The following is a 26,527-nucleotide window of genomic DNA, read 5'->3' as shown; positions in this document are numbered from 1 at the left end:
CATCTGGGTGGCTCAGTTGGTTAAGTGTCTAACTCTTGGTTTTGGCTTGATCTCAGGGTCATGAGATTAAGCACCGCCTCGGGCTCTGTGCTCTGCACAGGGTCTGCCAAAGATTTTTTCCCCAACCTCTCCTGTGCCCTCTTTCCTGTCCCTCCCTGTTCTTTCTCTTTCTTTCTGTCTCTCAAATAAATAAATAAATAAAATCTTTTAAAAAAATTAATATTGAGGAATAAGCTACAAAATAATCCACTCCTCAGCTCAACTGCAACACATAAAGTTTTTTTTAAAGATTTATTTATTAATTTTTTTAAAGATTTTATTTATTTATTCGACAGAGAGAGACAGCCAGCGAGAGAGGGAACACAAGCAGGGGGAGTGGGAGAGGAAGAAGCAGGCTCCCAGGAGAGGAGCCTGATGTGGGGGCTCGATCCCATAACGCTGGGATCACGCCCTGAGCGGAAGGCAGACGCTTAACCGCTGTGCCACCCAGGTGTCCCAAGATTTATTTATTTATTTATTTAGAGAGAAAGCGCTCCTGAGAGAAAGTGAGTGAGTGGGGGGAGGGGCAGAGGGAAAGAATCCTTAAATAGGCTATCACTGAGCGCAAAACCCATTGTGGGGCTCCATCCCACGACCCATGAGATCATGACCTGAGCTGAAACCAAAACCCGGACCAGGCACCCCAGCACATAAAATTTTTTGAGTCAACATAAACTGAAGACATATGACAAATAGTGTTCTGAGTTCAAAAAAGGGTCTGGATTGCACAAGAGAAATGAAAGAAAACTCCATTAAACACAAAATTCTGTTATTCAAACTCGCTTGCCCCTTTATAATAGATGCTTACCCCTCAAATAAATCTTTTTTGTCTATTTAAAAGATTTTGTTTATTTGAGAAAGAGTGTGCATGTGCAGGGGGAGGAGCAGAGGTGGAGGGAGAGGGAGGGAAAGACTCTCTCAAGCAGACACTTAGTACAAAGTGTGGAACCTAAAGTGGGGCTCCATCCTATGACCCTGAGACCATGACCTGACCCAAAATCAAGAGTCCAACGCCCAAAACAACCGACCCACCCGGGCGCCCCTACCCCTCAAATAAATCTTAAAACATTATTTCTCTGTGATTATACTGCCTTTCCAGCTATGTGAACATACTTATGTCTATACATCATAACCTAAAAGATACCCCAAAAGATAGACACTGATGATTTAAAAATACTTTTATTTTAGAGCAGTTTTAGAAATACAGAAAAATAGTGAAAATTGTACAAAATTCCCACATACTCCACATCTAATCTCTCCATTATCAACACCCTATATGAGCATGGTACATTTGTGACAATCAGTTAATATATTTTATTAGCTGAAGTCCATATTTTATTCAGATTTCCTTCCTTTTCCCTTAGTGTTCTTTTTTGTGTTCTAGGATCCTATCCAGAATACCACATTACATTTAGTAGTCATGGCTGCTTATGCTTCTTTTGCCTGTGAAAGTTTCTCAGACTTTCCTTGTCTTTGATGACCTTGACAGTTTGCAGGATTACTTGTCAGGCATTTTGTAGAATGTGCCTCAACTGGAATTTGTGTGATGTATTTTCTCACAAATTAGACTAAACTTATGAGTTTTGGGGAGGAAAACCACAGAGTGCTACTCTCATCACATCATATCAAGGATATATACTAATAACATGATTTATCAATGTTGTTATTAAAGTTGATCACCTGGCTTAAGGAATTGACTTTTACTTCCATTTGTTTAATGCATAACCATCTTTAGGAGAGCACTTATACAGTGTCTTGATGATATGTGGATTGGACTCCTTTAGTAGGGAGAATAGCTTGAAGAGGTAACCATCAAAATGTAATAAAAACTTTTTCCCTGGCTAAGAGTGGAAAGAGGATTGGCTTTCAAGATTCAGCCCTGCCACCTGCTAGACATGGAACTTTGGGCAAGTTACTTCTGCATCTGTAAAATGGAATAATGGAATAATAAGTACCAAATAATTCTTTTAACCATCTGCTGAAAAAAATGTATGTGAATGTGTTTTATGCAATATTAAATTTTTACATGTCCCACATAAAAATGAAAACATTTTTGAAAGAGTGACATCTTAAGCAGTTAACACTACTTTATAGTTAATTTTCAACCGCTGGCTACATAGAGTAAAGCCAAAATGAAGTTGAGGAAAGGGTACATGGGAAGGCTCATTATAGTCAATGATTTCCCATTTTTGCTTTGTTCCCTCTTGCCAAAGTCTGCTTGCCATTTGAGACTGGAGGAGATTTCTTTGATCTCATTATTTTTTATTATTTTTATTTTTTTAAAAGATTTTATTTATTTATTTGACAGAGAGAGACAGCCAGCGAGAGAGGGAACACAAGCAGGGGGAGTGGGAAAGGAAGAAGCAGGCTCCCAGGAGAGGAGTCTTATGTGGGGCTCGATACCATAACGCCAGGATCACGCCCTGAGCCGAAGGCAGACGCTTAATGACTGAGCCACCCAGGCGCCCCTGATCTCGTTATTTTTTTTAAAAATATTTTATTTATTTGTTTATTTGAGAGAGAGAGAGAGAGCACAGAAGAGCATGAGCAGAGGGGTGAACAGAGGGAGAAGCAGACTCCCTGCTGAGCAGGGAGTGTGATGTGGGGCTTGATCCCAGGACCCTGGGATCATGACTTAAGCCACCCAGGTGCCCCAATTTCTTTGATATTATGAATCCAGAATAAAAGGCTCAAGTTTGATGTGAACTGAAGATGAGTAATTTTGGTGTTACTTGTTTTTCTGTATCTATGAGAGAGAAATCATCACTTTTTTTTTTAAAGATTTTATTTATTTATTCGACAGAGATAGAGACAGCCAGCGAGAGAGGGAACACAAGCAGGGGGAGTGGGAGAGGAAGAAGCAGGCTCATAGCGGAGGAGCCTGATGTGGGGCTCGATCCCATAACGCTGGGATCACGCCCTGAGTGGAAGGCAGACACTTAACCGCTGTGCCACCCAGGCGCCCCCAGAAATCATCACTTCTTGAAGGTGCAATAATTCTTCCAGGCTACTGTAGGACCATTGGACAAATAACTTCATTTTTGAAATGGACAGGAAGCATAGAATAATTATTCAAAGATGACAAGTCTTCCTACCTCAAAACCCTACCACTCTGATTTGAATGAAAATACCAAAGCTTTTTTGTTCTTGGGGTTTTATGCTCACGGAAGTTCTTGAACCTGAAGTTTGAAGTTTGAAAAATAAAGCAACTCCATCTCCTTAAACAGGACAGAGCCAATAACATCCAAAAATTTTTATGTCAGGACAAAGGAAATCTGCAGAAAAAAACAAAAGAGGTAGGAGCTTTTTCTGCATCATTGTGATTAATGAACATACAGCAGTGGTTAGCCTGGTATAATGCAAAAAGGAATGAAGTTAGAGAACAGTGATCTGGATCCAAGCCGAACTCTGTCTTAAACAAGATATGGGACTTTGAGAAAGTTTCTGGAACACCTTCGTGTCTTGGGTTCCTCATGTGTAAAACTGTGTTGAGAGGATAACATTAGACTAGGCATGCAAAAATAATTTGTAAAAGAGCTGTTATTTCTAACCCAGTGTGCTGTCAGTAACAGCATTAGTTACCATTCACTGAGGGCAGCTTCTGGATTTTCTATTTGGAAGTCTGGCTCAAAACAAAAGCAGCAGTGAGTTTAAGAACAGAACACTCACATTCCAAAGTTCTTCTCTTTCGTGAAAGCAGTAACCTTGGAAACCAGGCTGGCACCACCCCCTTCAGTCATAAAGCTTAGTTTCTCTTGATTTTTCTCTGTAATGTTTGGGGCACCGCTATATTATGGTCTTTTTGTTTCCTCTCCATATCATTAGCACAAACGAGAAAATCTTTTTACGGAATCAAGTACAAAACCTTTCTAGTCGCCCTTCTGCCCGCAGCTCACCTGTTTTCCCTAGAAAACGGCCACAGCCGCAGATGTCCTCAAAGACAAAAACTCTCACGAGAACCGGGTTAGGACGGGCACTCCCTAAACCCTGGGTCCAGGGAACCGAGAGGGTGAAAACTGAAGGGACTGGAACTCAGGTACGAGAGCTAACACAAAGCGCCAAAATTAACACAACACTCTGCCCAACAGCGATAACACTCGCGAGATAAGAATGGAAAGGGCGAGAGGAACTCACTGTCTCGCGAGAAGAGGGGGCGTCGGCGGAAACTAGGCAATGGCCCCCCTAAGCGACCCGGACCCAGCCAATGGGCGGGGCCAGGTTTAAATCCGCCCCCTTCCGGCACCTTTCACCGCCCCCCATCCCTGAGGTGTCGGGCCCGGGATGCGGGCAGCTGGGTTCTCTTGGTTCCACCCGGCTGGTGCAGGGTCGTTTTCAAAGCCTTGGGAACGCGCTTTGGCCGGATTTGAGGAGGGGGGGCGGGGAGGGGCCTGCGGCTTGCGGCCCCGCCCCCTTCTCCGGCTCGCCGGCAGGCAGATTGGCCCGCCTCCTCCTTCGTCCGGCCCTGGGGCCGCGTCCCCCGGGCAACTCAGCTTCTGAGGCCTGAGCTTCTGCCCGCAGGTGCTGGCGACGAGGCCCCAGGGCACAGTCTACTTCGACCCCATGGTGGGTTTTGGAGCTAACCGGCGGGCCGGCCGCCTGCCTTCTTTCGTGTTGGTGGTGCTGCTGCTGGTGATCGCGGTCCTCGCCTTCAACTACTGGAGTATCTCCTCCCGCCACGTCCTGCTTCAGGAGGAGGTGGCGGAGCTGCAGGGCCAGGTCCAACGCACCGAGGTGGCCCGCGGGCGCCTGGAGAAGCGCAATTCAGACCTCCTGCTCTTGGTGGACTCGCACAAGAAACAGATCGACCAGAAGGAGGCCGACTACGGCCGCCTCAGTAGCCGGCTGCAGGCCAGGGAGGGCCTGGGGAAAAGATGCGAGGATGACAAGGTAAGGACGAGCCCTCTCTTCTCAACCCCCATAGTTTCTTTCAACCCCGGGGTGGGGGGGGGCGTTAGCCCTCCGTGGCTGCTTTTATGCCTTCCAGAATTGCAGCCCTGGAGGCCCCCCTTACTGCCAACAACCCTGTTTCTGTCAGATTTTTCCCGGTTTATCACTGCCACGTTCTCCAGTCCCTGCCAGACGTAACTGGCCGTAAGTTCTGGTTCTGTAGAGTGGCCTGTGTGGGGATGCCGCCTTTTCTCCAAGCTCAGCTGCTGAGCTGGCAGTAGTAGTCATCTGGCCTATGTGGCAGCCTTAGGTTTACAGATACACAAATCTGGAGACTGCCAGATTTGGTGTTGGTATTGTTACCTTATCCTTATTCCATGCCTACTGATCAATATTAATTTCTTTAATTAAAGAATGGGGCCACCTCTAACTCCCGTACTTAATGTATTTTTTAAGCTGTATGACTTTTCTTAAACTCTGTAGGTTGATATGTTAAGTAGTTGAAGAATCAGATGTTACTGCCTTTTTTGTGATCAAAATGTTATGATAAATGGGCTCTGGAGCCATATATGAGCCACACTTGTGACTTGGACATAGTTAATACAAAATTATGTACTCAATTGGAATTGTTAATGAAGTTAGCCAAAAAGATAGAATCTATAATTATGTTCTAAGCAACAGAATTTCATGTCAGTGTCCTTGTTCTTGAGAGAAATAAAAATGAAAATTTTCATGCTCAAGTAGCTCTCAGGGTTGGTGTTTTATGTAAATGGAAAGCCATACAAAGTTTAAATTTAAAAAGTTGAAAGCTGGATTGTAACTAGACCCGCTACTGAATAGTCTTTTTTTCTCACTCACCAGCATATTGGAACTACATTATTAATATAAGACTTATGCAACTTCTGGTGGCATAGCAGAGTTGTGAAAATTTCTGGGTGGGCTAAATAGATGCCTTTTTTTCTGGACCCTTCTATGGTAGTCTTCACTTTTTTTGTGTTTTCCTGTTGTAATTGTAAGTTTTTATTTTGTATATCAAAATCATTTGTACTAAGTCATTATAGATTAAAATCTCCATGAGCTCCAGCTTCCTTATTGTCATCTTCCTCCACCTGATTTACTTCATGGGGATTGGGGCCCTCAGGTAATTGTTGCTGTGTAACCCTCTCCTTTTGCCCAAAACATAGACATCCTCTGAGAGGAGCAACACATCAGCAAATTTATACACATTAATTCTAAAGACTGAAAAATTCTCTTGGGTGGAGTAGGCAGAAATCTATGAAATTTTGGAGTGTTAAAATAAGGTCTTTAGATTTGGCTCTGCATTGCTATTCAAATTCTCTCCAATCGAAGAGGAAAGATAAGTTTTCTCTAGTCATTTATACTCTGGGTTCCATTTCTTCCATCTGCTGGTCTGTAATTATGTTTCTTTCAGTATGTTTTCACTTTTACCTTCATTCAACCAGGTACAGGTGTCCCCCATTCTAAATTTTTTTCATTCCTCTAAATACTGCCTTTTCCCAACCAATTTCTTTTCTTCTTTTTTTTTTTAAGAGTCATTTTCACTTAAGGATGTCTTTTTTGTTTGTTTGTTTAAGATTTTATACATTTATTTGACGCGGAGAGAGAGCACAAGCAGGGGCAGCCGCAGAGGGAGAGGGAGAAGCATGCTCCCTGCACCTCCGCCGGGCTCAATCCCAGGACCCCAGGATCAAAACCAAGCGGAAGAAAGACGCTTAATGGACTGAGCTACCCAGGCCCCCCACCAATTTCTTTCTTTTAATTTCACTGCTAAACTACAATTATGGGTGGTCTAGAAATGTTTCATCCACTTCTTTTATCATTTCCATCCTAATCTTTTTTTATTATGCTTTCTATCCTTCTTTCCCTGCCCTCTTCTGAAGTTATTCTCTTAAAGGTCACAAGTGACAGTTTTCCTAGTCCAATCCAAAATTTTTTTTATTATGAATTTATTTAATCTCTCAATAGTTTTGTTCTCTTGATTGTCTCTTTTTAGAAACCATCTCCTTTCTTGCTTCTATAATGTTGAATTCTTCAGATTGCTTCCTACCTTCTTTACTATAGTCTTTATTGGACTTATTTGTTTGCCTCCAGCCCCCTAATAATGGACTCTATCCTTGGGCCTTTGCTTCCCCTGTAGAATAGTATTTCTTAAAATGGTGTTAAACAGAATACTCTCTTAGGAATTGTTTATAAGTGGTCAGGATTAAAAAGGAACACCTTTTTTTTTTTGGAGGTAAATGTTAAACATTATAAGTGGAATATAGTCGTCTTGGAGTTCATAATGCCTGCTAGCATATAAAGGCTCTATTGGTAAATAAGCCTGTTTAATTTTAATTAATTTGATCACAGATTACTATTTTCATGGCCTACTTGTTATCATGGTAGAAGAATCCAGCAAAGCACACTAGTTTGGGAAATGTTGCTGTAGGTGTCTTAACTACTTATGTTTGGATAATGCAGGCAACTGGCTCACAAATCTAAATCTCTTACTTGTATGTCAGTTCCATATTTTGAGCTAGCTACAGCATCTTTGTTGGAGTGCTTGTGCATGTTTGTTCTTGGGGTTAAGGACGGGGCTTTGAGCTGCTAATAGAAAGGGTAGTTTTGGTGTAGAGGAGCTATAGATGAAAGTTATCTTTTAGAGGTGTTTCCTTTATTGCTGCTACTCCCTTGATATCTGGGAAAGTATATGGTGGCTTAAAAAACACTTCAAGCTTGAAGCCTGCAGATACAGCTTAGAATTCTAACTCAGTTTCTAGCTATGTGATGTTGGGCAAGTTATTTAACTACTTTTGGTTTATTTCCTCATCTGTAAAATGGGGATCATGGTACCTACCAAGGTATTGTACAGATCTGAGATCACATATATGGAAATATCAAACTTGACATATTACAAATCAGATTGCAAAAAGAACAAAGCCTAAGGCTTTATTATTTTCTATAACTGATGTAAAAATCCCTCTGGGTAGTAATAGTGTTGGAGGAAGAAGTAAATTAGGCAATGAAAAGTGTCTCGTTTATTTTAAAACACACTTGTTCCTTTAATGTATTCTCTTGAGTAGAGGCCGTGCCTTTTAGGGTTTTTAACCATAGACACTGGTGGTGGCTTGCTCAGTGTCCATTCATACCCCGTTCATTTTTGTAGACCAGCCCTATTTTGTCTGGTATATATCCTTCCCTTTGTGGCTCAGGGCTAAGTCCTGGTTGGTCTAAACTGATTATGATAATTTCATTTTTCTTCCTGGCGATTAATTTAGGAAGGGGCTTATGATGTGACTGGTGAGTGGTGAGGGGAAGTTTTCCTTGTTCCTTATAAGAATGGCACTTGGATCTCTATAGTATTCTTACCCAAATCTAAAAATCCCCAGTCTAATCATGAGAAAGCATCAGACAAATTCATACTAAGTGACATTCTGCAAAACGCCTGACAAGTACTCTTCAAAAGAGTCTCACTTGGGTGCCTGGGTGGCTAGGTTGAGCATCTGCCTTCAGGTTAGGTCATGATCCTGGGGTCCTGGGATGGAGCCCTGCTTCGGGCTCCCTGCTCAGTGGGGAGCCTGCTTCTCCCTCTGCCCCTCACCCCCCTTGTGCTCTCTCTCTCTCTAAAATAAATAAATAAATAAAATCTTAAAAAAAAAAACCCAAAAAACAAAAAAATGAAAGAATCTCATTCTTCTGAGAAGAATAATGTCTCTTCTGTCAGATGTTTTTCCTTCTGCATGTGATACCTGAAATGGAGAGTACAAGAGTGCCAGGAGAGTTACCTAAGGAATGGCTGAGGCACTGAAGATTATAGAGTAGAATATTGTAATAGAATATTGACACTTGTTATGTGAGCTAAAAATTTTCCTTATGTTTAAGTCAGTCAAATTGAGATTTCCTTAACTGCATCCTAAAGTGTCTATTAACATTCTCATTGTCATGGTAGTCTGAGGTGTAGGTTAAATTTTATGTTCCCAAGACAATGTGGGCAGTGACCTCAGCTCTGCATGTGATTTTGGGGGTCTTCAAGAGTCTTTATGTTAAGCATCAACAGTGGTGTTTGGATGTCTGACTAGGTACTTCTTTTACAGGCTTTTGGAAACCATGATCCTATGGAGGCATCACCCCCTGTATACCAGCCTCCTTCCAATAGATGTTTCACACCAAAAATCCTTTTGCCCCGCTGAACTCTGTTAGTTAGGATGTGTGTGTAGGGGCGCCTGGGTGGCACCGCGGTTGGGCGTCTGCCTTCGGCTCAGGGCGTGATCCCTGCGTTGTGGGATCGAGCCCCACATCACTCTTCTGCTGTGAGCCTGCTTCTTCCTCTCCCACTCCCCCTGGCTTGTGTTCCCTCTCTCGCTGGCTGTCTCTATCTCTGTTGAATAAATAAATAAAATCTTTAAAAAAAAAAAAAGAGGATGTGTGTGTAAGAGGTGTTGGCAAGACAGTCCTTGCTCAGGCTGTCTTTTTCTTTTCTTTTTTAAATGAACTTTTAGGGGCACCTGGGTGGTTCAGTCGGTTGAGCAGCCTACTACTTGGTTTTAGCTGGGGTCATGATCTCTGGGCCTCTCAGGGTCATGGGATGGAGCCTCTCCTCAGGCTTCACGCTGAGTGGGGAGTCTGCTTCCCCTCTTCTTCTGCCCCTCTTCCTGCTCGGCCATGGCTCTCTGTCTGTCTATGTCTCTCTCTCTGGAATAAATAAATAAATCTTTAAAAAAATTAAATAAACTTTTATTTTACAACAATTTTAGATATATGGAATTACTGCAAAGATAGTACAGAGAGTTTCCATATACCCCACACCTAATTTCTCCTATTATTAACATCTTACATTAGCATGGTACATTTGTCATAATTAATGAGCCCCTGTTGATACATTATTATCAACTAAAGTCCATACTTTATTCCAATTTTCTCATTTTTTCCCTAATGTCCTTTTTCTGTTCCAGCATCCCCTCCCAAGTACCACATTACATTTAGCCTCATGTCTCCATAGGCTCCTTCTGGTTATGATAGTTTTTCAGGCTTTATTTTTGATGACCTTGACAATTTTGAGGATTACTGGTCAGATATCCCTCAACTGGGATTTGTCTGATGCTCTTCTCAGGATTAGATTGGGATTGTGGTTCTTACGGTTTTTGGGAAGAAGACCACAGAGGTAAAGTGTCATTCTTATCACATCATGTTAGTGGTACATCTCTCAAAATAACTTATCACTCTTGATGTTAACCTTGATCACCTGGCTTGAGGTAGTGTTTGTCATGTTTCTCTACCATAAATTTACTCTTTTTTCCTCTTTTTCCATGTTGTACTCTTTGGAAGGAAGTTACTATATGCAGCCCACACTTAATAAATGGGAGTTATACTCTTAACTCCTTAAGGTCAGAGTATCTGTATAAATTATTTGAAATTCTTCTGCATGGTTTTACCATCATTAATTTATTTAGTCTTTTATTTATATTAGTATGGACTCATGGATATTTATTTTATACTTCACGTTATAATCCAATGTCACTTTATTTTTTTGCTCAAATTGTTCCAACTTTGACCATTGGGAGCTCTTTGAATTGCCTCCTGCATCCCTTTGACATAACACCCATCACTGTGACATGCCCCTTCCTTACTTTCTGGCAACATAAGATGCTCCAGGCTCATCTTGTGTATTTCCTGGCCCCAGTCCTAGAATCAGCAATTTCTCCAAAAAGACTTGGTTCCTTTTATTGGAAAATGATATTAGAGACTAAGGTCTAGGTACTAGGTGTGCTACTGTCAGGCTAGCTTTGAAAGTCTAGGAATCCCAGCTCCAAAGCAGTCAGAAAGGTGATACTGGACTTCTTCCAATTTATTATACTGTCCTGTCATTTTCAGTCGTTACCTCTGTTACCTGGGCTGTTAGAACACAGAAATAAGGAAGCTTATGTTGTCTGGGGAAGTAAGAAGCAAGCCCCACTTCTGTTGGATTCCCCTATATTTATCTTATTTTTTGCCATCCTTCTAAAGGAGTTCCCCCAGTGTTATATTAGTTTGCTAGGACTCCCATAGAAAATACTACAGACTGGATGGCTGAAAACAACAGAAATTTATGTTCTCAGAGTTCTGGAGTCTGTAAATCCAAGGTTGAAGTTCAGCAGATTGGTTTCTTCTGGAGCCTTTCTCCTTGGCTTGCAGATGGCTGCCCTCTTGCTACTGTTATCACATGGTTGTCCTCCTTCCCTCCCCCCACCTGCTTTGCACACAAATCCTTAGCATCTCTTCCTCCTCTTATAAGGACACCGGTCATAATGGATTAGGGCCCCACCCTAATGGCTTCATTTTAATTTAATCACCTCTTTAAAGACCTTATTTCCAAATAGGTTACATTCTGAAGTACTGGGGTTTGAGACTTAAATATGTGGATTTTTGGGGAACACAGTTCAGCCTATAAGGAGGGGGAATCTACGATACACACAATGCCTTTCTTTCCTCTTTCTATCAGAAGGGACCTTCCTTCTGTTTCTTGTGTGTAGGGCATTTCTCTTATTTGACCATGAATTCTTGCTAGTATATCTTATATTAAAGCTGTGTGATCCATATGAGTCAAGTCAAGTTCTTGATAATTAAAAGGAGCTGTTAGAATGTAGAAACAGCCCCCCCCCCAAAACTGTTGCATTATTACAAATGCAAAAAAAAAAGAAGAAAAGAAAAAAAAAGTCCCTTTTGGGGTTTGGAGCCGAACAATAAATAATCTCTTTTGCTTTTAACAACCACAATCTTCCCTGAAGCAGTATATACCTTTGGTTAAATAGGGAAAAGGTTATGTGCCAGAAAGAAGGATGGGAAACATACTACCTTTTTCCCCCCCAAAAATATTCTCTGAGTGTGTGTGTGTGTGTGTGTGTGTGTATGTGTGTGTGTGTTGAACCTTGGCACATAGTGGGTATTTATTACTGTGGACTCAAATCCTGTTTAGTATGTTTGTAGCCTTGGACAAATGACTTAACTTCTCTGTGCCTCACTTTCCTCATCTGTAAAATGAGGACAATAATAGTTACCTCTCATTCTTGTAAAGTTTAAATGAATTTATTAATAATGCATACCATATACCGAAAAAGAAAGAAAGAAAGAAAGAAAGAAAGAAAGAAAGAAAGAAAGAAAGAAAGAAAAGAAAAAAGAGAAGAGAATTGAAGGAAAAGAAGAAAAAAGAAAAGTTGGTTCAGTAAGTGTTGTATTAGCTATTATTCCACAGCTACATCCTGCCTTCTTTCCAGGATGTGGAGAGTTTCTGCCTAGATCCGGTCCCACCTTCAGCCTACCTGCCTCACCCTTTGCCCCTGGTTGTTTGACTTTTTACCTCCCGCATTTCCTGGTCCATTTTTAGTTCGGCTTAGTTGACTCCTCCCATTATTTTCTTAGCTGACTCCCTGGAACCTGCCAATCCTCTGATTTGAGGATCAGCCTTCTACAGTTCTTCTAACATGCTGCACATGGTAATTCCTGCCTTTGCCTCTGCCTCATCAGTCATAGTCTGGCCAAGTTCTAGCTGTCATTTAATTGCTACCTCAAATTATTCATAAACCATACAAAATTCATACCTCCTCTCCAAACTGTATTGCTTTCATATTTTCTTGGCCATGCAGCTATTATTAAGACTGAGGTTAGAAATTTTGGTATCATCTTTGATTCCTAGCATCTGATATTCAGTGATTCAACATGCAGAGGAGTTTCTTTTCTTTTTTTTTTTTTTTAAAGATTTTATTTATTTATTCAACAGAGATAGAGACAGCCAGCGAGAGAGGGAACACAGGCAGGGGGAGTGGGAGAGGGAGAAGCAGGGCCCCAGTGGAGGAGCCTGATGTGGGGCTATCCCAGAATGCTGGGATCACGCCCTGAGCCGAAGGCAGACGCTTAAGGACTGCGCCACCCAGGCGCCCCTCAACATACGTATAGTAAATTTAGAAATCAATTTGGAGTGAATTGAATCTTAACAGTATTGAATATTTCAATCCATGTATGTGGTGTTTCTCTATTTTTTAGCTGTCTTTAAATTTTTGCAGCAACATTTTACAATTTTCAGTATTTAGACTCCACATATTTTACTATATTTATTTCTAACTATTTTGTGTACTTGATGCTATCAAAAATGGAATTATATCTTTTATTCAGTTTTCTACTTATTCTTTGCATAGACATGTTATTAATTTATGTATATTGAATATTTCCCTGCACTAGAGCCCATTAGTTCTAGTATTAATGGAATCTAAGGAATTCTAAGGAATCTACCCCAAAAAAGCCACAATACTCATTAGTAGTAGCTTTTTTTGTAGACTGCTTAGAATTCTTTATGTGTATGATCATGATCATGTCATCTGCAAATAAAGTCAGCTTTTTCCCCCTTTCTTTCTTTTTTCTTTTTTTTTTTTTAGAGAGGGGGAAGGGGAGGGACAGAGGGAGAGGGAGAGAGAGAGAGAATCTTCAGCAGGTTCCACACCTAGTATGGAGCCCAACACAGGGCTTGATCTCACAACCCTGAGATCATGACCTGAGCCTAAATCAAGAGATGGATGCTTAACCAACTGAGCCACCCAGGTGCCCCTCCCCCTTTCCAGTTGTCTGTTTTTTATTTTATATTTCCTTGCCTTATTGCAATGACTAGGACCTCCATTACAATGTTAGAATTGGTGAGATTGGATATCCTGGGAGAAAATGCATTTGACAAAATTTAATACCCGTTTATGATAGAAACTCTAAGCAAAATAGGAATGGAAGGAAACTTCCTCAGATTCATAAGGGGTACCTATCAAAGCCCAACAGTTAACATATTTAATGGCAAAATATTAAATGTTTTCTCCTAAGACCAGAAACATTGAGGGTTTTGAGTAGAGGAATTATTTGATCAAATTAAGCTTAAAACATTTATTCTGGCTGCAGAATAGAGAGTTGATTGGAGGGAAGAAAAAAATAGATGTAAGGAAAATAATTATAAGGTTTTTATTAAAAATTTTTTTTTTAGTAGTACAGGTAAGAGATAACAGCGTCTTCAGCTAAGCATAATGTAGTTCTTAACCTGGTCAATACTAGCCTCAGGGAGCATTTTTGTTAGTACTAATGACGAGAGCATTAATGACATGGCATACGAATGAATGGTAGATATTCTGAATTGCAGGAGAGAATCCCAACAATGAGGAACTGTCCTGCTTCAAATGCCAGTAGCAACTTAATGGAGAAACAACTGGGTCATTAAGGCATAGACGCAGAAATAGATTAAGATTTTATAATACATTTGATGTGTGATGGGGATTCAAAGATGAATCCCTTGATATTCGTTTGTGGAGCCCAGCTGATGGTGGTGCCATGACCTGAGGTAGGAACCTTAGATTAGAAGTTAGTTTGAGGGGGTGCCTGGGTGGCACAGAGGTTAAACATCTGCCTTCGGCTCAGGGCGTGATCCTGGCATTATGGGATCGAGCCCCACATCAGGCTCCTCCGCTATGAGCCTGCTTCTTCCTCTCCCACTCCCCCTGCTTGTGTTCCCTCTCTTGCTGGCTGTCTCTATCTCTGTCAAATAAATAAATAAAATCTTTAAAAAAAAATGTTTGAGGAACCTACAAATTTAGGTAAGTTGAGTTTGAGGAATCCATGAAATATCAAGTAGGTATTGGAAATACACTTCTGGAACTCAGTAGAAAGGGACAGATTTAAATCTGTTGTGGTTGTTGAAGTCATAGGAATGGTAGGTTGTAGAGGGACGTGCATATGTAGTACAGAGCTTTGCAGCAGATAGGGGTTTAGTAGCAGGTTTAAGTGATTGAGAAAGAGTAGCCAGACAGAAAGGAAGAAGAAGCCCCAGATACTGTGGGGTCATGGAGGCCAAGGGAAAAGAGTTTTGAGAAAAAGTTGTCAGTGTTAATTGCCATATTTATTTATTTATTTATAATTGCCTCTTCATATCTAGATTGTAAGCCAGGCATGGCTGTATGTTCCATTCATCTTTGTATTTGCACAGTTCCTGGCATAACATTACTTAATAAATATTTAAGATTCTTGATGGCAGGGTCCATTTCTCTTTATCTGCTATGTTTAGAGTATCTAGCTTGTACCCAGTTAATAAATAATTGTTAAATGAATGACCATATCTGCACTTTTATATTGCATGTCTTTTTTTTCAGTCTTCCTACTTTATATTGTGAATTTCTTGACTATAAAAATCTAGTCTAAAGCATGTAAACGTGTACATATTTGGTATTGTACCCTATGTGTATAATACTTATATAAGTAAATATTTGTTGATTGATTCAGTAGTTTGCACTGGCTTTTAACCAAAGCGTGCATAAATATGTGCTAGGGCTACCATAGATATCCATATACCTGATTACACAACTTTTCTGGAAGGCATGATCAAAATATTCTGATGTAAAACTACTCATTATTAACTTATTTTCTTTCTAGATAGAATGTCTCTTTTCTTTGAAATGTATGCTACTACATTTAGATTAGTATATTATTCATGTAAAAACCCAAAAATATTTTTCTGCTTCAATTTTAGCATCTAAATGAAGAGAAGAAAACCTTGGGATTAATTTAGTGGGAGTATAATGAAAAAAAATTGTTATATATTGCATATCTTCACGGACTTGTTTTGTAAACTGGAACCTAACTTGAAATAAATTTACAAAGAGTAAAATGAAATAAGTCCTTTTCCTGACAGTGCTTTCTGATTTTTTTCAAAGCATGTTATATGCCTAAGTTATTTATTTGGGAAAGTTGAGTATCTACCATGTGCTAGGTGTAGAAAAATGGTAAGATTCAGTACTTGTCCTTAAGGAACTCAGTGTAATGGAAGAGATACACATTGAGAAATAATCCGTAATGCATGATTAAATGCACAGTAGAACTATTTACAAAGGGATTTGAGAGTACAAAGGAATAGTTGATTAAGTGCTTCTGGAAGTCAAGAAAGAAAGGATTCACTGAGGGTGGATCCTAATGGATGAAGAGTAGTTCACCAAACTTACAAAGGGGTAAGGTCAAAGAAACATAAATGAAACCAGGAAAGACTGAAAGTTTGTTTTACCTTCACGGGTCAGGCAGTTCAATAGGAGAGTAGCATGTAAGGTGGTGAGAGGAAGGCAATTTGTGGCTGGAGATAAAGCTATTTAGGGTCAGACTCTTTATTATCATTATTTTTTTATTGTTGTGGTAAAATATACTAACGTGAAATTTATTATTTTAAGGGTGCGTGGGTGGTCCAGTTGGTTAAGCGTCCCAACTCTCTCTCCTTCCTTCCTTCCTTCCTTCCTTTCTTTCTTTTTCTTTCTTTCTTTCTTTCTTTCTTTCTTTCTTTCTTTCTTTCTTTCTTTCTTCTTTCTTTTTTTGATTTTATTTTATTTATTTGACAGAGAGAGAGAACAAGCAGGGGGAGTGGCAGGCAGAGGGAGAAGGAGAAGCAGGTCTCTGCAGGGAACCTGACAAAGGGCTGGATCCCAGCACCCTGGGTTCATGACCTGAGCTGAAGGCAGACACTTAACCAACTGGGCCACTCAGGTGCCCCAGGCATCCAGCTCTTGATTTTGGCTGAGGTCATGAATTCAGGGTTGTGACTTTGAGCCCCACATTGGGCTCCATGCTGGGTGTGGAGCCTGCTTAAGATTCTCTCTCTCCCTCTGCCCCTCCCCTCCTCCCTCTTTAAAAAGAATTTGCTATTTTAACTAGTTTTAAGTTTACAATTTAATGGCATTAAGTACATTAATGATGATGTGTAACCATTACCACTATCCATTTCTAGAATGTTTTTTACCATCCCAAACAAAAACTCTGTACCCATTAGGCAATAACTGCTCCCATATATCAGCCCCTGGGAACCTCTGCTCTACTTTTTGTTTCTATGAATTTGTTTATTGCAGATTCTTCTTACATCTGGAATCATACCATATTTGTCCATTTCTGTCTGGCTTATTTCACTTAGCGTGGTGTTTTCAGGGTTTATCCATCTTGTAGCATGTATCAGAACTTCATTCCTCTTTATGGCTGAATAGAATTACTATTTCTCTCTCTCTCTCTCTCTCTCTATATATATATATATCATTCTGTTTATACATTATCTGTTGATGGACACTTGAGTTGTTTCCACCTTTTGGCTATTGTAAATAATACTACTACTTTGAACATTGATGTAGAAGTATCTGTTTGAATCTCTGTTTTTTGTTCTTTTGGGTATTTACCTAGGAGTGGAATTGCTGGATTATATGGTTAATTCTATGTTTAACGTTTTGAGAAAGCACCAAAGTGCTTTTTGCATGGCTTCACAATTCTACATTCTTAACAGCAGTGCACAAGGGTTCTGGTTTCCTTTTATCCTCATCAACATGTTTGTTTGTTTTGTTTTTGATAATAGCCATCCTACGAAGTGATACTCCTCTGCAGTTTTGATTTGCATTTGTCTAATGAATGACTAATGATGTTGAATATTTTTTTATGTGCTTCTTGGTCATTTTTATCTTTGGAGAAAGATCTGTCAAGTCCTTGGCCCATTTTTAATTGGATTGTTTGTTTTTTGTTGAGTTGTAGGAGTTCTTTATGTACTCTATATATTAAACCCTTTTCAGGGACACCTGGGTGGCCCAGTCGATTAAGCGTCTGCCTTCAGCTTAGGTCATGATCCCAGGGTCCTGGGATCAAGTCCCGCATCAGGCTCCTTGCTCAGCAGGGAGTCTTCTTCTCCCTCTGCCTGCTGCTCCTCCTGCTGTGCTCCCTCTCTCTCTGGCAAATAAATAAAACCAAATCTTAAAACCCTTTCAAATACATGATTTGCAGGTATTTTCTCCTTTCAATGTGTTGTTTTTTCACTCTGTTGATAGTATCGTTTGATGCACAAAAGTTTTTTTTTTTTTAAAGATTTTATTTATTTATTTGACAGAGATAGAGACAGCCAGCGAGAGAGGGAACACAAGCGGGGAGTGGGAGAGGAAGAAGCAGGCTCATAGCGGAGGAGCCTGATGTGGGGCTCGATCCCGTAACGCCGGGATCACGCCCTGAGCCGAAGGCAGACGCTTAACCGCTGTGCCACCCAGACGCCCCTGATGCACAAAAGTTTTTAATTTTGATGGAATCCAGTTTTACCTATTTTTTCTTTCGTTGCCTTTGCTTTTGGTGTCATAGATAAGAAACCATTCCCAAATCAAAGGTCATGAAGATTTTCCCGTATATTTTCTTCTAAGAGTTTCTCTAGTTTTAGCTCTTAAGTTTCTGATCCATTTGAGTTAATATTCCTGTATAGCACAAGTTAAGAGTCTAACTTCATTCTTTTGCATGTGGTTATCTAATTGTCCCAGCACCGTTTGTTGAAGAGATTCTTTTTCTCCCCATTGAATGGTCTTAGCAGACTTATTGAAAAATCAGTTAGCATATATGTGGGTTTTATTTCTGGGCTCTCTGGGGCCAGACTCTTAAAAGTCTTAAATGCCATACTAAGGAGTTTTGATTTCACCTTCTAGGAGAGAGAGACAATATAATCAAATTTGTATTTTGAAAAGATAGTTATGGGTATAGTATAGAGGATAATTGTAGAGAAAAGAAGATGAAGTCAGGATCAGTTAGGAAAACATTGTTGCAGAAGTTTAGGCAAGAACTGTGGGTCTATATTTAAAACAATAGCAGCAAGAATAGAGAATAATGGAGTTGAAAGACTGGTACATTTGATATTGATAGCTAAACTCCAAAGTGGGTAGGACTTATAATTCCATTTTACAGATGAGAAAACTAAAGCTCTTTTTTTTTTTAAAAGATGTTATTTATTTATTGGAGAGAGAGAGAGCGAGCGTGCGCTCACACAAATAGATGGAGGGGCAGAGAGAGAGAGGGAAAAGCAGACTCCCTGCTGAGCAAGGAGCCCAATGCGGAACTCGACCCTAGGATCCTGGGATCATGACCTGAGCCAAAGGCAGATGCTTAACCACTGGACCACCCAGGCGGCCCAAAAACCAAAGTTTTTAAAAGTTACTTGCCTCTGGTCTCAAGTACCTGATGTTGGATCTAAAACCTTAGGCCTTCTGATTCCTAATGCAGTAGTTTTTTTAATGTACCATGGTTACTTTCTCAGATGGAGGGAATTACAATAAACAGTGGGAAATGAGATTAGTTTTTGGACTGGTCATATTTACCGTTTTTAATGAATGACTTAGAAAAAGTTCACAGTGTACAGGTGGCACTCTTGAAGGGGAAGGGTCATTAACAGAAAGATCATTAACTGTGAGTTGGGAAAAAAGTTGAAGCCTCTGTGGAACCATTTAGGAGAAAAAAAAATCCAAAATGTACTTATTTGTAGGGTAGGTATCTCCAAGCCAGCAAAAAAGGAATCAGGAATAAAGTAGTATGCTAGGAAATTCTGTGAAATTCCCAGTGTATCATTTTGGCCAAAAAGGATAAATTTGAGGGATCACCATGTTAGGTACTGGGAACAGTAAAGAAAATATTCTGCTAGCTAACATTTATTAAACACTTACTATGTGCCAGGCAGTGTTGTAAACATTATTTGTTTATTTCAACCCTGTGAGGCAGATAATATTCTCATTTTACAGATGAGCAAACAGAAGCACAGGTAGTATGGCCAAGGTAATAATAAGTTATGAATTCAGAATTCGGATCCAGGCTTAACCTTAGAACTGTTCTTTTAAGCACTGTGTTATTGGGTTCTGCATAATCAAAGTCTTTCCTTATGTGCAACACTTTGTTCAGTATTGATTACATGAGGAAGTTTAATAAAGATACAAAGAACAATTGAAATCAAGGAATGAAAGGGCAGTTACTAGAGAACCATCTAAAAAGACCTGAAAAAGCGTATGACTAAAAATATGGATGTAAACTTTCCATACCAAATTCTGCAAGGTGGTTTTGTGCTTATTATACACATTCTACTTATTAATGATCCATTCTGATAGCTTATGCTGCTCGCCTAATGCCATATGGTGTCTTTAACCTTAACTAGAAGAAAGGAGGAAACTATTTTAAAGCTTGGTGGGTAAAGTTTCTTTCTTTCTTTTCTTTCTTTCTTTCTTTTTTTAAGATTTTTTTTTTATTTGTCAGAGAGAGAGAGAGCACAAGCAGGGGGAGTGGCAGGCAGAGGGAGAAGCAGGCTCCCCACTGAGCAGGGAACTCAATGTGGGACTTGATCCTAAGACCCTGGGATCATGACCTGAGCCAGAGGCAGATGCTTAACCGACTGAGCCACTCACGAATCCCACAGGAAAAGTTTCTTAACAAGCTTTACTTCTTTAAATGGTACTTCTCCCCCAAAACAAACATTTACTCCTCAAATGTTGTTAACAGTGTCTGGAATGCCTTCAATTAGAGTTTTGAATTAAAAGCACAGTGTCCATATTGTCCAAATTGAAAATCAGGACATCATGTCTGAAAAAGAATTTTAAAAAGAAACTGTGGTGAAAAACCATGTAACATAAAATTGACCATCTTAACTATTGTTAAGTGTACAGTAATGTTAGCTATATGCATATTGTTGTGCAATAGATTTCTAGAACATTTTCATCTTGCAAAATTGAAACTCTATACCCAGTGAACAAAGCTCTCCTTTTTCCCTTCCCCAGTCCGTGGGTGAAAGAGAATTTTCTTGATTTGAGGAAAAAAATTTAATATAAAAACTATTACAGTGGCATGAAATTAAATGTTTACTTGCATGTGTACAGAATCCCCTCTATTAACAGAAGAAAATTATATTAAATTGGAACCTTTAAATCTAGAACATATACTCACTCAAGGTGCTGAGAACAAAAGTGAGCTTTCTAGTACAATTACTTCTGGGGAATTAGTATCAGAGAACGAAGGGCTGACTCTACCATCAATTTTTTATTTGAAAGTAATGAGTAAGATCAGTTTAGATAACTTTCACAGAAAGTGAGGCTGAAACCCAGTTTTGGCTTTTTGCTAGGTAGAAGGATTATTGTTGGAAGTAAGTCTGGTAGCTTATTCTGAAAACAGCTTAAACACATGCCCTTAAATTCACTCTAATCAGGCTTTTGCCCTCAAACATACCAACTGTTGTTCAGTATTTGAGTGTTGGCTAAAATCCAGTTGTCAATTCTTAGTCATCATCTTACTTCACTTATTAGCAGCATTTGATACAGTTGATTACTTCCACTTCTTCCTTGAAACATGTTCTTCATTTTGACTTACAGGAAATACTGCTTTCTTTCCACCTCACTAGTCATTCCTTCTCATTCTATTTTTCTGGTTCCTCCTCAAATAGAATACTTCAAGGCTTAGTCCTTGTACCTCTTCTTTATCTACACGCAGTCCCTTAGAGTGCTCACCCTGCCACCTCTTTAAATACCATCTGTACACTGATGATTTCCAAATTTATCTCTTTACCCAGACTGTTCTCTTAAATTCTAGCCTTGATATTTAACTCTACTCATCTCCTCTTGGATGGCAAATATGGTTTTGGACTTAACCAGTCCAGAGCCAAATCTCTGATCTTTCCCTTACCCCAAAACTTTTTTTTTTTTTAAGATTTTATATATTTATTTGAGAGAGACCGTGCACACACAGGTGAGGTGAAGGGCAGAGGGAGAAGCAGACTCCTCACTGAGCTGAGAGCCCGATGTGGGACTCGATCCCTGTACTCTAGGACTGTGACCTGAACTGAAGGCAGGCACTTAACCAACTGAGCTACCCAGGTGTTCTACCCCAAAACTTCTATTCACAGTCTTTTCTAGCTCAGTTAATGGCAACTTCTCAGGCCAGAAGCTTTGGAGTCATTCTTTTTTTTTTTTTTTTTTTTTTTAAAAATTTTTTTGTTTTTTTTAGAAAAGCACTTTTTTTTTTTTTTTTTTTTTTNAGCCAGTGAGAGAGGGAACACAAGCAGGGGGAGTGGGAGAGGAAGAAGCAGGCTCATAGCGGAGGAGCCCGACGTGGGGCTTCGATCCCATAACGCCGGGATCACGCCCTGAGCCGAAGGCAGACGCTTAACCGCTGTGCCACCCAGGCGCCCCTGGAGTCATTCTTGACACTTTCTTTCTCAGCCCCACATCCAATTTATCAGCAAATCTTGTTGGCTTAGCTTCCAAATAAATCCAGGATGGAGACACTTCTCTCTACCTCCTTTACTACCACTGTGGTCTAAATTATCATCATCTCTTGCCTAAATTATTGGTGATAGCTTGACTAGATTCCTTTCTTCTGTCCTTGCTCCTGCTTCAGTCTGTTTTCAACACAGCACTATGTTAAAATGTCAATTAGGTTATATTCCTTATTTGCCTAAGATGTTCCAATGGCTTCCATCTCAATTGCAGAAAAAGTCCAAGTCTTTCCAGTGGTCCATAGGCCCCAGACCATCTGCTTCCCTCACAGTTCTCTATCTCATCTCTTATTACCCTTCTTGTTGCTCACTTCATTCACATCACACTGGGTGTTTCCATCAGTTCCTTGAGGTATCAGTCATTCTGTGGTGGTGCTTTTACACTGGCTATACCCTCTGCCTAGGACCTGCTTTCCCCAGATAGCTGCATGGTAACTCTCACTCAAAAGTTTTTGTTTAAATGACACCTTTTTGTTAAGGTCTTCTCCTTTTCCATCTCTAATGTATTTTCTGCACAGCATTTACCACTTTCTATTCTATTGTATGACTTTTTTGTTTATTGTAACAAATATTATGTATTAAATATTGTAATCCCCTAGAAAGAGCAGGGATTTTTGTCTGTTTTTGTCATTTGCTGTATCCCCAGTGCTTAGAACAGTGACTTGCATGAAATAGCTACTCAAATATATGCTGACTAAATTAACATAGGAAGAAATTAAATGCATGCTTAAAACTTAAAAAGGGAATTGACAACAGTGGTGGGTAGTTTTGGTAGGAGGTGGCTTGGACATGACTAAATTAGAGGGGACCTAGAAGTGGAAGGTGTGACTAGGACCTAATAGCATAAAAAATTGGGAACGTATTGGAAGGATGAGGGATAGTGAATATAATGAAATTTTTAGCTATACAAATTAACATCATAATATCATAGAGTCAACTTAAGTCTTGGTTTTTATTTTAAAGGTTTTTATTTTATAGTAGTAAAAAGGAAAGGAAAGGACATTCTGATGAGCCATGGACATAGGAAAAAGTAGTTTAAATTAGAGATGGTTAAAACTAGCTTGACTATGTCAAGGAGACCATTTCTGATAACTGAATAAAGTGGTTCCCATGTTATGGAAGGCATTCAATGCTTGGTAGAAGAGTTTTAGATTCCACACTATGCATAATAGTATTCTATTATTGGATTTTGACTAGAAGAAAGATTTTTATGGAAAACAAGTTTTTGCCAAGATGTTTGTCACTACCATTTGGAAATAGATAAAAGTGTGAAAAGACTAGTGATAGATTAGATATCTTCATTTACTTATTCAGTCATAATGTTGAGTGCCTGCATTGTGCAAGGGGATGAGGGGTGACCAAAAGAATAAGATCTCTGCTTTTACAGAGCTTCTATTCTAGTGCAGCTGTAGATCAAGGTGGTTGCCATGAACACAGAGTTAAGGGTCAGATCTGAGAGAAATTGCGAAAGAATTGGCTGGACTTGGTGAAAGCTTGTGTGGAGTGTGAATGCATGCAGTTCTAGGCACTAATGGGCTGGTTAATAAGATGAAGAGAGGGAAGAGGCAGGAGAACTAAAGGATTGAAGGTAGTGGGGAAGCTGAGAAGGGCTGCTAATTTGTGGAAAAACTTGATTTTTTTACATTTCAAGTTTTAAGGATTAGTGAGATGTGTAAGTGGAAATGCTTTATGAACTGGAAATGGCACATGGGGGAGGGGACTCTTACTCTCATATTTTTGAAGTCTGCCTTTCTTTCCCTACTGACCTCTCATGCTCTCCTCTTTCATAGTCCTCCATCTGTACCCTCTTACGTGGCTTAAAATTTATCACTGACTTGGGGCACCTGGCTGGCTCAACTGGTAGAACATGCAGCTCAATCTCAGGGTTGTGAGTTCTAGCCCCACATTAGGTGTGGAGCCTACTTAAAAAATCACTGGCTAAGCGTCTGACTTTTGGTTTCTGCTCAGATTGTGCTCTTAGGGGTTGTGGGATCGAGCCCTGCTTGGGGCTCCTCCGTCAGCAGGGAGTCTGCTTGAAAGATTCTCTCCCTCTGCCCCTCTCCCCACTGGTGCACGCTTTCTCTCACTCTCTCAAAATAAATAAATAAATCTTTTAAAAAATTATCACTCATTCAACATGCCCTTTGTGGGTTGACTGAAGGCACTGTTCTGTATCTTCCTCATTCTAGGAACTAGGCAGACCGAGCAGCCCCCATCTGAAACATCGGTTGCTATGGTAGAATGAGAGAGTGTGGATTGTGCTCCTTGTAATTTCTTATTATCTGGAAGTGATTCATGTTTGCTCATATTTCATTGCCTCTCCCTCAACCCAACTTCAAAGAATTAATCAGGTGGGACAGTCCTACGAAGTGCCTAGGATGAGAACTAGAAATATTTGCCAACAACTAATGATAACTAAAGGCCTTGATTGTTAATTCGTACTAACATAAACCTGATCTAGGATTTCACATCCTGGAAATTTAGTTTGTGAACTTCAGGGGCTCCTGGCTGGCTCAGTCAGTATAGCATGCAACTCTTGATCTTGGGGTTGTGAGTTTGAGCCCCATGTTGTATGTAGAGTTTACTTAATAAAAAAAAAAATTAACATTTGTGAACTTCAAACTTGCATATTCTTGGGAGAATATATCAAAAAGAAATTAGGGGATGCCTGGATGGCTCAGTTGGTTGAGCGTCTGACTCGTTGTTTTGGCTCCAGTCATGATCTCCCCGTTGTGAGATTGAGCCCCTCGTTGGGCTCCACACTCATCACCGAGTCTGCTTGGGATTCTTTCCCTCTTCCTCTCCCTCCGCCTTTACCCCTCCCCCCCATTTGCACATGCACTCCCTCTCTCTCTCTCTTTCATGGGTGCATAAATAAAATCTTAATGAAAAAAAGACATTAGAACTGCTGAATGGACTATACTTGTTTTTCAACTTCACCTGGACGACTTATCCTTTCCTTCCTTTCCAGCAGCCCTGTTCATTCTTTACTGCCTATCCAGTCCAGCTAAGATTCCATGGTCTGTTGTTTCAGTTTAGTTTCTTGCCATTATTCTCTCTTTTACATGTCTATTTCAAGCATACCTGGAGAAAAGCATATAACCAGACTGGTACTTGTAGAAATTTATGATCAGCTGCCACAACTGGGTTTTCAACAGCCCTTACAAATTACAGTACAGTACATATCTATTCCAACAGCTTTCAAACTCTTACCCTCCTCAAGCCTTCCCCACCTCCTTTCCCCCATTTAAATTCCTCTTCCCCTTCCTCCAGCCCAATAGGTGATCTGGTCTCCTTTTTGACCAAGAATTAGACAGGAACTGATATAATTTTTATTAACAAATCTATAGGCATACTTACTTTTCTAGCCATATGTCTTCCCTCCTTGTTGGAATAAAAAAAAGTTTCTACTTTCTCGAGGACCAGCCTCTGTACCTGTTTTCTGGATCTAATTTCCTCTCCCTCTTCCAAGACCTTGTACTATTATTAATCCAGTTTCCCTCTTACATTCAACCTCTTTGTCTCTACTTGCTCCTCAGCACTTAAAATATGCTTGCATCTTTTCTTGATCTCCCAGTTACATTTGTTGAAAAGAGAATTGTCTTTGTTCACATTTGGATTTTCTTGTCCTACTCCTGATGTCTCAGCATCTTTTCACCTAGCTCTCTGTGCTCTTGGCTTCCATGACACCAGACTCTCTTTGTTTTTCTTCTCTCAGTTCTTCTTAGTCTTCTTTGCTGGCTTCGCCTCTAGTCATCATTAAGCGTTACGGTTCATAGTTTCTTTTTTTTTTTTTTTTAAAGATTTTATCTATTAGAGAGAGAGCAGATGAGCAGGGCCAGAGGAAGACGGAGAAGCAGTCTCCCTTGCTGAACAAGGAGCCTGATGTGGGGCTTGATCCCGGGACCCTGGAATCATGACTTGAACCTAAGGCAGATGCTTAACTGACGAAGCCACCCAGGCGCCCCATGAAGTGTAATTATCTACCTGATCTAGTATATGCACAGTGTCATGAGCACAGACTCTTATGTGGGACTGCTTGGGAGAATATCCAGAATCTACTGTAGGCATATGAAGTAGGGTACAGTTTCCTCATCTGTAAAATGTAAAGCCCACCTCATAGGATGGTTGTGAGAATTAAATGCAGTGATACTTGTAAAACACTTAGCACAAGACCTAACACAAAATAAACATTAAAAAAATTTAATACCCATCAGTTAGTATTAATATCCCATCTTGAGGGGAGGGGGTGGGGGAATGGGATAGGCTGGTGATGGGTAGTAAGGAGGGCACGTATTGCATGGGGCACTGGGTGTTATACGCAACTAATGAATCATCAAACTTTACATCAAAAATCAGGGATGTACTCTATGGTGACCAACATAATATAATAAAAATATTATTATAATTAAAAAAAGATAAATAAAACCTTGAATTAAACATCAAAAAAATATCCCATCTTGATACAGCTGGTATAGGTGCCAGCCAAAGATATACTATAGATGAGTAATCACTAAACCTGGCTGCTTATCA

General features: G+C 40.0%; 1 protein-coding gene across 3 annotated transcripts in view; it reads left to right on the top strand.

Moving 5' to 3' along the window:
• The first annotated feature begins 4,280 nt into the window (after window positions 1–4,280).
• GOLM2 (golgi membrane protein 2) overlaps window positions 4,281–26,527 on the top strand; it is a 99,272-nt gene continuing 77,025 nt past the window's right edge. For 2 of the 3 annotated variants that reach the window (XM_002913171.4, XM_002913170.4), the window contains exon 1: window positions 4,283–4,926. In XM_002913171.4, the coding sequence (XP_002913217.1) occupies window positions 4,600–4,926 (327 nt within the window). In that variant the 5' untranslated portion in view covers window positions 4,283–4,599. Of the gene's footprint in view, window positions 4,927–26,527 lie in introns of all 3 variants that reach the window. The other variant, XM_019801571.2, reaches the window with a different exon arrangement.

The sequence above is a fragment of the Ailuropoda melanoleuca genome, chromosome 5 (genome assembly GCF_002007445.2).
Source record: "Ailuropoda melanoleuca isolate Jingjing chromosome 5, ASM200744v2, whole genome shotgun sequence".
In the NCBI taxonomy this organism is placed as follows: Eukaryota; Metazoa; Chordata; class Mammalia; order Carnivora; family Ursidae; genus Ailuropoda; species Ailuropoda melanoleuca.
Note: the sequence above shows the minus strand (reverse complement) of the source record. Positions and strands in the feature narration are given on the sequence as shown.